The sequence below is a fragment of the Prunus avium genome, chromosome 1 (genome assembly GCF_965620075.1).
Source record: "Prunus avium chromosome 1, drPruAviu1.hap1.1, whole genome shotgun sequence".
NCBI classification, from domain to species: domain Eukaryota; kingdom Viridiplantae; phylum Streptophyta; class Magnoliopsida; order Rosales; family Rosaceae; genus Prunus; species Prunus avium.
The window spans coordinates 59024511-59035498 of NC_142284.1; the positions used below are offsets into that span (position 1 = coordinate 59024511).

General features: G+C 37.3%; 2 protein-coding genes and 1 long non-coding RNA gene across 5 annotated transcripts; 1 reads left to right on the plus strand and 2 right to left on the minus strand.

Moving 5' to 3' along the window:
* Positions 1 to 275: 275 nt before the first annotated feature.
* Positions 276 to 2992, plus strand: LOC148298094 (uncharacterized). The gene is made up of 2 exons (XR_015833794.1): positions 276 to 1953; positions 2539 to 2992. It is a non-coding gene; the product is annotated as an uncharacterized LOC148298094 (long non-coding RNA).
* A 140-nt stretch (positions 2993 to 3132) lies between these two features.
* Positions 3133 to 5793, minus strand: LOC148298095 (12-oxophytodienoate reductase 2-like). Of its 2 annotated transcripts, none has more exons than XM_088248690.1 (5): positions 5678 to 5793; positions 4672 to 4812; positions 4457 to 4587; positions 4104 to 4295; positions 3133 to 3881 (listed from the first exon to the last, which is right to left on the minus strand). In XM_088248690.1, exons 1-5 carry the CDS (start codon positions 5746 to 5748, stop codon positions 3289 to 3291), a joined length of 1128 nt encoding a protein of 375 aa, XP_088104816.1. In that variant the 5' UTR covers positions 5749 to 5793; the 3' UTR covers positions 3133 to 3288. The 2 variants fall into 2 exon arrangements, with proteins under 2 accessions (XP_088104816.1, XP_088104833.1); XM_088248707.1 differs by lacking the exon at positions 5678 to 5793 and adding an exon at positions 4956 to 5092.
* Positions 5794 to 7111: 1318 nt separating this feature from the next.
* On the minus strand, positions 7112 to 10059 carry LOC110750758 (12-oxophytodienoate reductase 2-like). 2 transcript variants are annotated; one of them, XM_088248740.1, is made up of 5 exons: positions 9931 to 10059; positions 8569 to 8709; positions 8353 to 8483; positions 8015 to 8191; positions 7112 to 7819 (listed from the first exon to the last, which is right to left on the minus strand). In XM_088248740.1, the coding sequence occupies exons 1-5, from the start codon at positions 9999 to 10001 to the stop codon at positions 7227 to 7229; spliced, it is 1113 nt and encodes a 370-aa protein (XP_088104866.1). In that variant the 5' UTR covers positions 10002 to 10059; the 3' UTR covers positions 7112 to 7226. The 2 variants fall into 2 exon arrangements, with proteins under 2 accessions (XP_088104866.1, XP_088104889.1); XM_088248763.1 differs by lacking the exon at positions 9931 to 10059 and adding an exon at positions 9767 to 9871.
* Positions 10060 to 10988: the final 929 nt, after the last annotated feature.

Sequence of the window (10988 nt, forward strand, 5' to 3'; positions counted from 1 at the left end):
AGCTCATTGTGGGGCTACGTATGTCTTCTTGAATGAATTGTGTTGCAATAGAAAAGACGCGTCATTCTTTTAGTTGAAGCGGTGGCTGCTTGGACAAAGTTTGACGCATACCCAAAGTCACAAGGCTAGCTTCAATAGGTGGTTTGAACAAATCAAGGTCAAGCCTTGGGACCCTTTTGAATATCTGTCTCCAAGTCAAAACTCACTACTTGGATTCCAAATTTAAATTTGCTGGTGCACTCCTGGGATGAGTCAAATGCACAACAAGATGAAAAGTGGTTTTAAACAAAAGAGGAAGATTTGGGTTCAGCCGGTTAAGAGAGTAAACATATTGAGTGTGAGTTTTTATAAAAAATAGTCAAAATTTACCTCTTACTATCATAAATGTTAGTCCATGTGTTTTACCCAATTGGCAAATTTAGTCCCCGTGTTTTCAATTTAGCCGATTTGATTCTTGTGTTTTACTCCGTTGGTCAATATTGTCAGTTCTGTCAAATTACTGTTGAAAAAAAGAAGGTTGTTGAGAAAGCCGTAGAAAGTGTCCTGATGGCAGGTGCGGAAGCTACCACAATAATGACCACAAGGTCAAGCACAACAAAGTCATCAAGAATTATAAGGCTGCTAAAGCCTTTACAAGCGCTCAAATCGTGATTGGTTCAATCCCAATAAACTTAGGCTGCCTAGATCTTCCTTCTTCTTCTTCATCCAGCGGTGCCCCCACTCATCAATTCTTCTTCTTCATCCTTAAGAAGCCCAGATCTTCCCTTTTCTTCTTCATCCAGCGGCGCCCCCACTCATCAAATCCTTCTTCTTCATTCTTCATTGTCGGCGCCGTTGGGTTCTCATCTCTATTTTCATTTAGTTTTCTCACGTGTGCTTCTCTGTTCTGATTGCTGGTAATATCCTTTTGACAAAAGGATTTTGTTTGTTTAATCCTCACAGTTTCACCCACACCCCACGTGATGGCTGGTCTTATCGTTTTGACAAAAGGATTTTGTTTTGTTTGTCTTATTAAAAGTAATAATATTATAACCAAGACAAGTGGAAGTATGTTAAAAGTAATAATATCAAAAGTAATAATATTATCATTTTTATGTTATTTGAAATATGTTTTAAATTATATATATTATTATTTTTATATTTTTTTTAAATTGCCATATCCATGACGTATCATATACTAATTTTTGGAAATTTGTTGTATCTCCGTGTCGTGTCGTATCATATCGCCGTAACCCACAATGGCGACTTCTACAAAAGAAAAAACCTCACTATCCGAGGACAGTTGTCAAGGATTTGGCCATATAAAGGCCTAATGCTTTCGGATTCAAATCCCCTGATTCCATATGGTCGGCAAATGGAGATAATCTAATTCCAACTTTATCTGCTCCTATCTCATTAGCAACAGCTTCAACGATTCCCAGAGCAAACCGGCAACGATTCTCCATCGATCCACCATATTCATCTGTTCGATCGTACTGCTTATTGCAGTGGTACAGGTTCAATAGTTCATTTCAATAAGTTGGCCCACCGTAATAACTCTACAACCTCTCTCTTATTGACACTTGGACAACATTACTTTTTACTTTTGATTATTCGTATTCAATTTTGTTTTGCAATAACCTGAAAAAGAGGTGCTTTGATATGTTCTCATTTAATCTTAACTTTCAATGCAGTACTGCTTGTTTTCTTTCTTCAGGTTTTTTGTGTTATCCAACGGTACTTAATTTCATGTTCTTGTGTCAACAACCCATTGAAAGGAAGCTGAAGAAGTTCAACCCATTGGTGATTCCTAAGTCATTTGCAGGCTGCTTTACCATTTGCATCAAAGCCTAAGGATATATACCCAATAGAGGAAGGCCACTTCTTGAAAATAGAAGAGCTGTTGTCTTGGAACCTCATGAACGGAAAGTTCATGCTCTTGTTCAACATCTTCGATTAATTAGAAATGAGAAGGTATGCACCTTAAGACAATTATTGTGTTTGAACCATCGTGCCAAGTGCATAATTGATGGTTAAATTTGTTGGAGAGCCAAATTGGGTAAGTAACACTAATGCACAGCCACACTTAGAGAGACCCCACACTGGTAGAGGCACTCCAAAAAGATTAATTTACCTTCCAATATCTTGATGGAGGACTTTTTCTATTGTTACAAATTAATTTTGTTTGGCAATCGGTTGCTGGTTGGAAATGTTTGTTTGAATAGCCGCAGTAAATTTACATTGGGGGAGGATTGCTTTTGAGTTTTGACACATGGAACTTGCATAAACACCTTTGAGGCAAACCTCAGACTCTTTCTGGAGAGTGACACCAATTTTAATTTATATTAATTTATATTTATTCTGGAGAAAACATGTAGGGCTAGTCTAGAGTGCATTCATGCTATGAGAACCTTATTTGTCTTTTTTGTTATGTTGCCCTTACACCAGAGCGCATACACAGCTGCTATTTTATGGTGTGACAATATTATGCCAGAGAGTGTCCCTTATCATCACCCTATTATTTTTTGAAGTATTTTAAGTTCACTTTGGCTCTTGCAGATAAAGAAGCGCAAGTTAAAGGATGATAAAAAAAGGAAAGAAATTGAAGTGCAGAAAGCCAAAGAAGAGCAATTGTCGAAAAAGCGCCAGAGAGAAGAACGACGAGAGAGATATCGGGAGCAAGACAAACTGAAGAAGAAAATCAGGAGAAATGCAGAGGACTGATGGATGCACAAATTTTTGCCAACTGTTTCCGTGGCTTGAGGAAACTAGGTCAGTGTGCTGCCGGAAAAGAAAACGCGGTAGATACTCTCTAGGATTTGATACTCTCTCAGAAACATGACCTCAGGGATTGCTGAGATCAAAACAACTTGTGGGAATTGTTAATATGCAATTTTGTATTCATAACCTTCAACATGTATCATATGTTCATTCTTTGGCATCCGAATGTCATTTTATATCGTAGGGTTCCAATAGCTACATTTATAGAAAGCTTTGATGCAATTAAATACTATACATGTTAGACCTCATCTACTTTTATTCTCATTAGCTGGTCAAGTGGCATTTACTGGAGAACACTTTTGGGTAAGGCTGCCGCACACAGAAACACTCGATACAAATATTAGTCAACACAGAAACATAATATACCAAACCAAATGACAAGTTTCATTCTACCCAAAAAGAAAAATTGACAACTTTTATTCACCTTTTATTTTCTATCTAATTATACATGTAGTGGAAGAATGGTAACAATACGAATAAGCAGATTAATATACAAGTATGTTCAAGCTTCCTTGGGCTGCAGGAAACTTAAGCAGTAGTTTCAAGAAATGGATAATCAGTGTAACCAATAACCGGATCAGATGTATAGAATGTCTCTCGGTTGTACTTATTTAGAGGAGCATTAAGCTCAAATCTCTTGGGCAAATCTGGATTAGCCAAGAACCAACGTCCATAAGCAATAAGATCTGCACGGCCCTCTGCAACAGCATTGTTCCCATCTTTCCTGTCAAAACCACCAGCAGCAATGAAGGTGCCTTTGAAAGCTTCTCTCATGGGCAGAAGACTGTAAGGGGTTTCACTTTTGTCTCCAGCTGTCTTCATTCTTGGCTCAACCACATGGCAGTACAGGATCCCGTATTTGTTCAAGGATTTGGCCATATAAAGTCCTAATGCTTTCGGATTCGAATCCCCTGATTCGTTATAGTCGGCAAATGGAGATAATCTAATTCCAACTTTATCTGCTCCTATCTCATTAGCAACAGCTTCAACGATTTCCAGAGCGAACCGGCAACGATTCTCCAGCGATCCACCGTATTCATCTGTTCGATCGTTCACTTGGTCTTTCATAAACTGATCAATCAGGTAGCCATGCGCCCCATGAATTTCAACCCCATCAAAGCCTACATATCAGACAAGCATTTTCCATGCAGCGAAGATGTTACAAAGTTAAAATTAGACAAAACTGAATCATATGATTACAAAGTTAAAATATTAAACAATATGAGACTCTAAACCAACACAATTCAATTCAAGAATCAATCTGGCGTGATTTTCGTTAATAGCTACATTGGGCTTGAATTATGTTCCATTTTTATTTCTTGCAAATCTTATTTTATATTTACCAGCTTCAATAGCATTCCTTGCAGCAAGTCTAAAATCATTGACAATTTTTGGAATCTCATCTGTCCTTAATCGTCTTGAAGGTGTGTATTCAGCAACAGCAACGAGAGAGGGAGAGACAGAAAAAGAATCACAATCTGAGCTTAGTGGCTTGTCAGTAGAAGAGATTGGAGTTTGTCCCTTTGGCTGGAAACCTGCAAGCAAAGGGAGAGGGAGAGACAGAAAAAGAATCACAATCTGAGCTCAATACATTATGTTCATGAAAAATCAGCTTCCTCATGCTTCAATGGTCTAATTGCTCATAAGTCTTTCTATTATAGAAGTAAAATCATAAAGGTGGAAGACAGAAACGCACCGCTATTTGAAACTCTCCCCGTATGAAAAATCTGACAGAAGAAGACACCGCCTTTAGCATGAACAGCATCAACAATCGGTTTCCAAGCTTCAACTTGCTCCCTCGTCCATAAACCAGGATTATTCACCCACCTTGAGATATTAAATTTATGTAATTAATTTCATTGAAAAAACCAAACGTAAAAAAAAATAGAAAGCTACTCTTCTTAAAATTACCCTTGATCTGTGTCAGAAACAAAAGTGGCTTCAGCTATGAGAAGACCCCCCTCAGATGTTCTCTGAGAGTAGTATAAGATGGCATGTGGCTGTGGAACATTATTGCATGATCTCATTCTAGCCAGTGGTGGTAAAACAATTCTGGAAAAGGCAGAGAAAATAAACTAGAGAGATTCAATAGAGGAAAAGAAGATGGCATGTGGATGAGAAACAAATTACAAATTACAAATATAAGCATCAATCTTTCCTGGTAGTAAACTATCACAACTATATAACTACATCACCTGTGATAGCTTTAAAAGAGAACAACATAACTAGCCCCGGCAAATAATTATCATAAATATTTAAGAAAAATAAGCAAGAGATAAACAATTATGAAATGATCAAGCCAGAAAGGACAATAAAATGCATGGTGTAAGAAACTGCTGATATAGGTAAACAACTTCATTTGGTAAGACATAAGAAGTAACATTCTTTTTCTTGTTAGCCAACTCGGATTTTCCACAAATGCCTACTTCTAACTTCTAAGTGGACTAAACTGTTTGTGTAGGTGGGGCAAGGGCTCCTAGCGAGGCTCAAGAAATCCTTGTCGGAAGAGGCGGAGTTGTGGGGGCCATGCCTTCTTTGAAAAGTGAGAGTATTGTAATGGGCGGATTACCTTGACTTAGATCTCGCCAAGGTGGAGATCGTTGATGTAGGTGGCTAAATACAAGTCATGATGTGTAAGTCCCACATTGGAGAAAACAACAATAATCCAACTGAATTATTGGTGGACCACTCCTAATTGTACCTAGGTGGTTAAGGTATGGACAATACATGGTTTAGACAAGTAGTGGACTCCTAATCGGCATGGTGGTACCAACAACCCAATTTTAAGCAGAACAAGGTCATGCCATGGCTAATTTGTGGAACAAACAAAATGACCCAAGATACAGATTTAGAAAAACAGATTGTCAGCTTGCGGCAATATCTAATCAATAATGCAATGTACAAGAGATTTAAGTACCTATGAGACAGGTTGAACTTTCCCATTTTGTAAGGAGTAAGGAGAGGAATTGTGGGAGGTTGAGCAGGCATGTTATCTTGCACTTGGCCTTTGCTCTGTAAGGGTTGTGGTTTTTTTCTTTTTTGCTCTGTAAATGAATGGAAGACCCCAATTGGGGTTTTATACATTTAGTAGGAACCCAAAGACAAGACATTGAGACGTTTGATGATGTTTGCAATTACGTGCTTGTTATTGAAATTACATTACTAATAGTTGTTAGAAGTACAAATAAATCACCCATGTAAATACGAACATCATCAAACAGGTCATTGTGGGGCTACGTATGTAGTGACTTGTGATTATTCTGATGCTTGAATTCCCTTATGTCTTCTTGAATGAATTGTGTTGCAATAGAAAAGACGCGTCATAGTTGAAGCGGTGGCTGCTTGGACAAAGTTTGACGCAGACCCAAAGTCACAAGGCTAGCTTCAATAGGTGGTTTGAACAAATCAAGGTCAAGCCTTGGGACCCTTTTGAATATCTGTCTCCATTGTCGGTACAAATAGCCAACTTCCCCCTTGCGTCAAATTTTTCAAATTTCATCCAATTTTACATTCATATTAAGAAGCGTCATTGCCCTATCCTTATGTGAGGAGAGGAAAAAACTCTAGTCGCCCTATCCTTATGTGAGTCCCAAAGAAAAACTACATAGAGGGGGATGAGGAAGAAGCGTCATTGCCCCTCATCTCCTTTTGTTTCCTTGCCTTTTTTCTTTTGGGTTAGTGAATCCACTATGGCGTTTTGAATAAAAAGCCTATTGTGGCGATTTCTTCTGAGCCATGCTCAAATTGAAGTTCTCATTCGCCCCTTTTAGGCGTTATCAAACCAATCCTTCTCCCAAAACCCACTCTCTAACACTGCTCATGTTCTCTAAATTTGGGTATACATTGTATTTGACAGAGGTTGCTGCAAATCACCTAATTGTTCTTTGTCAAGGTAGTTGTTTTCGTTTATTTGTTTGCTCTTATGCGCAGGTAGATCGTTGGAAACCATATTTCCCCTAGATTTGTTATGAATGCGGTGGTGGGTGTGGCTGTGACGATGCTTCTTCAGGTGGTAGTGGTCGTAGGGTTCGTTTAGGCTCATGAGTTGCTTTAGGGTTTCGGTTATGTTAGGTATGTGGGATTTGTTAGGGCTTATGATTAATTGTGGTGATGTGGGCAAGTAGTTTTACTGCGGCTTTTGACAGCTTTAGTTTTGTTTTTAACTTGTTAGTTTGTTGCCCTCTGGGAACTGGTACTTTTGATGTCTTTGATTGTACTGTTGAAGTTTATCTAATGAAGTTTATCTTTGATTAAAAAATATAATAATACTACCAGTTGGTCTAGTGCCTACTCTCCACTTTACTAGAGATTCTTGGGTGAGGCTCAACATAGAAACATAAAATACCAAACCTTAAGAAAACTTTTAGTCACCTTTTTTCTATTTAATTATAGATACAGAGTAACAATATATTCAACCAGATTATACAGAATAAAGTATATTCAAGCTTCCATAGGCTGCAGGAAACTTAAGCTGTGGTTTCAAGAAATGGATAATCAGTGTAGCCAATAACCGGATCAGATGTGTAGAACGTCTCTCTATTGTACTTATTTAGAGGAGCATTAAGCTCAAATCTTTTTGGCAAATCTGGATTAGCCAAGAACAACCGGCCATAAGCAACAAGATCCGCACGACCCTCAGCCACAGCATTGTTCCCATCTTCCCTGTCAAAACCACCAGCCGCAATGAAGGTGCCTTTGAAAGCTTCTCTCATGGGCAGAAGACTATCAGGGGTTTCACTTTTGTCTCCAGCTGTCTTCATTCTTGGCTCAACCACATGGCAGTACAGGATCCCATATTTGTTCAAGGATTTGGACATATAAAGGCCTAATGCTTTCGGATCTGAATCCCCTGATTCCATATAGTCCGCAAATGGAGATAATCTAATTCCAACTTTATCTGCTCCTATCTCATTAACAACAGCTTCAACAATTTCCAAAGCGAACCGGCAACGATTCTCCAGCGATCCACCGTATTCATCTGTTCGATCGTTCACTTGGTCTTTCATAAACTGATCAATTAGGTAGCCATGCGCCCCATGAATTTCAACCCCATCAAAGCCTATATATCAGAAAAGCATTTTCCATGCAGCCAAGATGTTAACTTAACTTTAGAAATCATATGATATTCTAAACGATTACAATTCAAGAATCAATCTGGCGTGATCTTGGTTAGTACATTCGCTTAGTACTTAATTATGATTCATTTTGATTTCTTACAAATTTTAATTTATATTTAACTTAAAAGATAAGTTACCAGCTTCGATAGCGTTCCTTGCAGCAAGTCTAAAATCATTGACAATTTGCGGAATTTCGTCAATCTTTAATCTCCTTGGAGGTGTGTATTGAGCAATGTCAACGCCATTAGTTAGTACTTGGGGGGCTAGTGGCTTGTCGGTACAAGAGATTGGAGCTTGCCCATTTGGCTGAAAACCTGTCAGCAAGAGAGAGAGAGAGAGAGAGAGAGAGGATCACAATCTGAACTCAATACTTATGTTCATGAAGAATATGCTTCCTGATGCTTCAATGGTCTAATTGCTCATAAGTATTTCTATTATAGAAGTGAAGTCATAGAGGTGAACAACAAAACGGCACCGCTGTTTGAAACCCTCCCGGCATGCCAAATCTGACAGAAGAAGACACCGCCTTTAGCATGAACAGCGCCAACAATCGGTTTCCACGCTTCAACTTGCTCCCTTGTGCATAAACCAGGCATATCTGGAAACCTTCAGAAATTAAAACAGAGATGTCATCCAACATTGAAATGAAGAAATGTAAAAGGAAATCGAAAGCTACTCTTCTTAAAATTACCCTTGAGCTGTGTCAGAAACTCCACTGGCTTCAGCTATGAGAAGACCCCCTTGAGATGTTCTCTGAGAGTAATATAAGATGGCATGCGGCTGGGGAATATTGTTGTATGCTCTCTGTCTAGTCAATGGTGCTAAAACAATTCTGGAAAAGAAGGAAGATTTAAATTATAGATGCAGAGTAACATAATATGGGAGTGTGGATGAGAAACGTTGTTGTATGGCCCCTATCTAACCAAAGGTGCTAAAACAATTCTGGAGAACACAGTATACTATCAGAACTATAACTCCAAGACATGTGGCTGGTTTGAAAGAGAATAATATAACTACCCAGCAAATAATTATCATATCTGGCTAAACAAAACAAAATTTAAGAAAAATAAGCAAGTGTTAAACCATTATGAACTGATGACAAAAAAGAAAATGAATCCTTCCGGTTTTCATTTTCACACCGCACGGTGTATTGGGAACCATCAAACCATATGTCACTCCTCCTAGGCATCACTTATGTCTATACGATTCATATATGTTTTACTTACAAAGATATAGTTAGAGTATCATCAACTTCAAGGAGAATCTCATTCTCACATGAATAGTAAGAATAAAAGGTTATTATGCACAGGCACAGGCAAGCAACTAGGAATTTGACAACAAAGAAAAATTGAAAGCAGGGCAAGTATTTTTAGCAGCTGTACACCTGAAACTGCCCCAGAAGTTGCAACATATTATCAATTCAATACCCAAACTCACATAGAGAGGCATTACTATCATTAAAAAGCATAGAATTATACTGAAAGAGTATGGGGAGAGACACAAGAAAACTGGGCTATCTACAAAAAACAGAATGCAGGACAAGTATTTTTAGCAGATGTAGACATCAACAGAGACTACCCCGGAAGTTGCAAGACATTATCAATTCACAACCCAAACTCGAAAAGAATGCACCATTTTGATATGTACTCCTCTTTATGCAACTACTTGTTATTTTCTCTTTGGTTCTTAGAAAATTTTAACACACTAAGAACTAATTAGAAAATGACAATTGGTTAGTTTTGGGTTTTTCTCTTCACATAAGCTCTATAAAGACTTTTTATATAATATGTCATGTTAGAATGAACCTATTTGTGAAAAGCCCTTAGAAACACGCAAGAAGTGACTCAAATTCTTATTCTTGTTAGCCAACAGGTATTTTCCACAAATACCTGCTTCGAAAGTGGATAAAATCCCATTTTTAGCAGAACAGACCATGCCATGGCTAAATTTGTGCACCAACAAAATGACCCAACATACAAATTTAGAAAAAAAACATAGATAAAACAAAGCCAACATTCTTCAGCTTAATGCAATGTAGAAGAGATTTAAGTACCTATGAGAAAGGTTGAACTTTCCCATTTTGTGAGGGGTAAGGAGAGGAATTGTGGGAGGTTGAGCAGACATGTCGGCTATCAGAATTCACGTGGGTTTTGCTCTTGTGTTTGGGTTTTGCTTTTTAGGCTCTGGAAATGAATGGAAAGCCAATTGGGGATTTATACATTTTGGTAGCAACTAGAAATCCAATGGCAGCAGTTGGAAGCTGCGCAGTTTTTTAATGCATGATTGAGACGTTTGATGACGTTTGCAATTGCGTGGTGCTTAATGAATAAACAAAAACTGAACTAAAAGATGTTCAAATACATCAGCACCCACGTAAAACATCTTCTCAAATCGATGTTGTTGCTCATTCTCGGGCTACGTTTGCAGTGACTTTGTTGTTGTGGTTCTCATTTTTGAATTCCCTTCTGTCTTCTAGAATGAATTGGGTTGGCAATGAATTGTGATGAAAGTATCACTTTCATTGATCTAGTTTTGAGCTAGTCACAGCTAAGTATCAATTTTATCACAAATATATATCGTTCTCGTCAGTAATGTGAATCGAACTTTAGCGCTCCTCCAATTAAGTGAAAACAAATAACACTAAACCAAAAATTAGTTGGTACCAAAAAAATAAAGTAATTAAAAGCTTATATAAATATATTTTAATATTTATTAATCTAAAACTGCCCGAATTCATCTAAAGGGACAAATATGCAAAACATTAGTCTACTAAACTGTAAATAATTAAAAAAATACAAACAAACAAAATTTCATTTTCAACAAATATTTTTTTGTAAATAATAAAAATATAAATAAGAAAGAAAAGAATAATACTATTCTTATCACATTTGTATACCACATTCTCATATCACCTTATATGGTAGATGAGGTCCACATCAATTCAATTTATTTAACATTTTTTTTTAATGATTTGTTAAAACTTTAAAAAAAAATAATGTTAATTAAAATTTCTTTATTAAAATACACCTAATTGATTTATTTGATGTGATATATGATACCATGTGATATAGAAATGTGGGATAAAAATATAGTAAGTATAGCATTACTCAA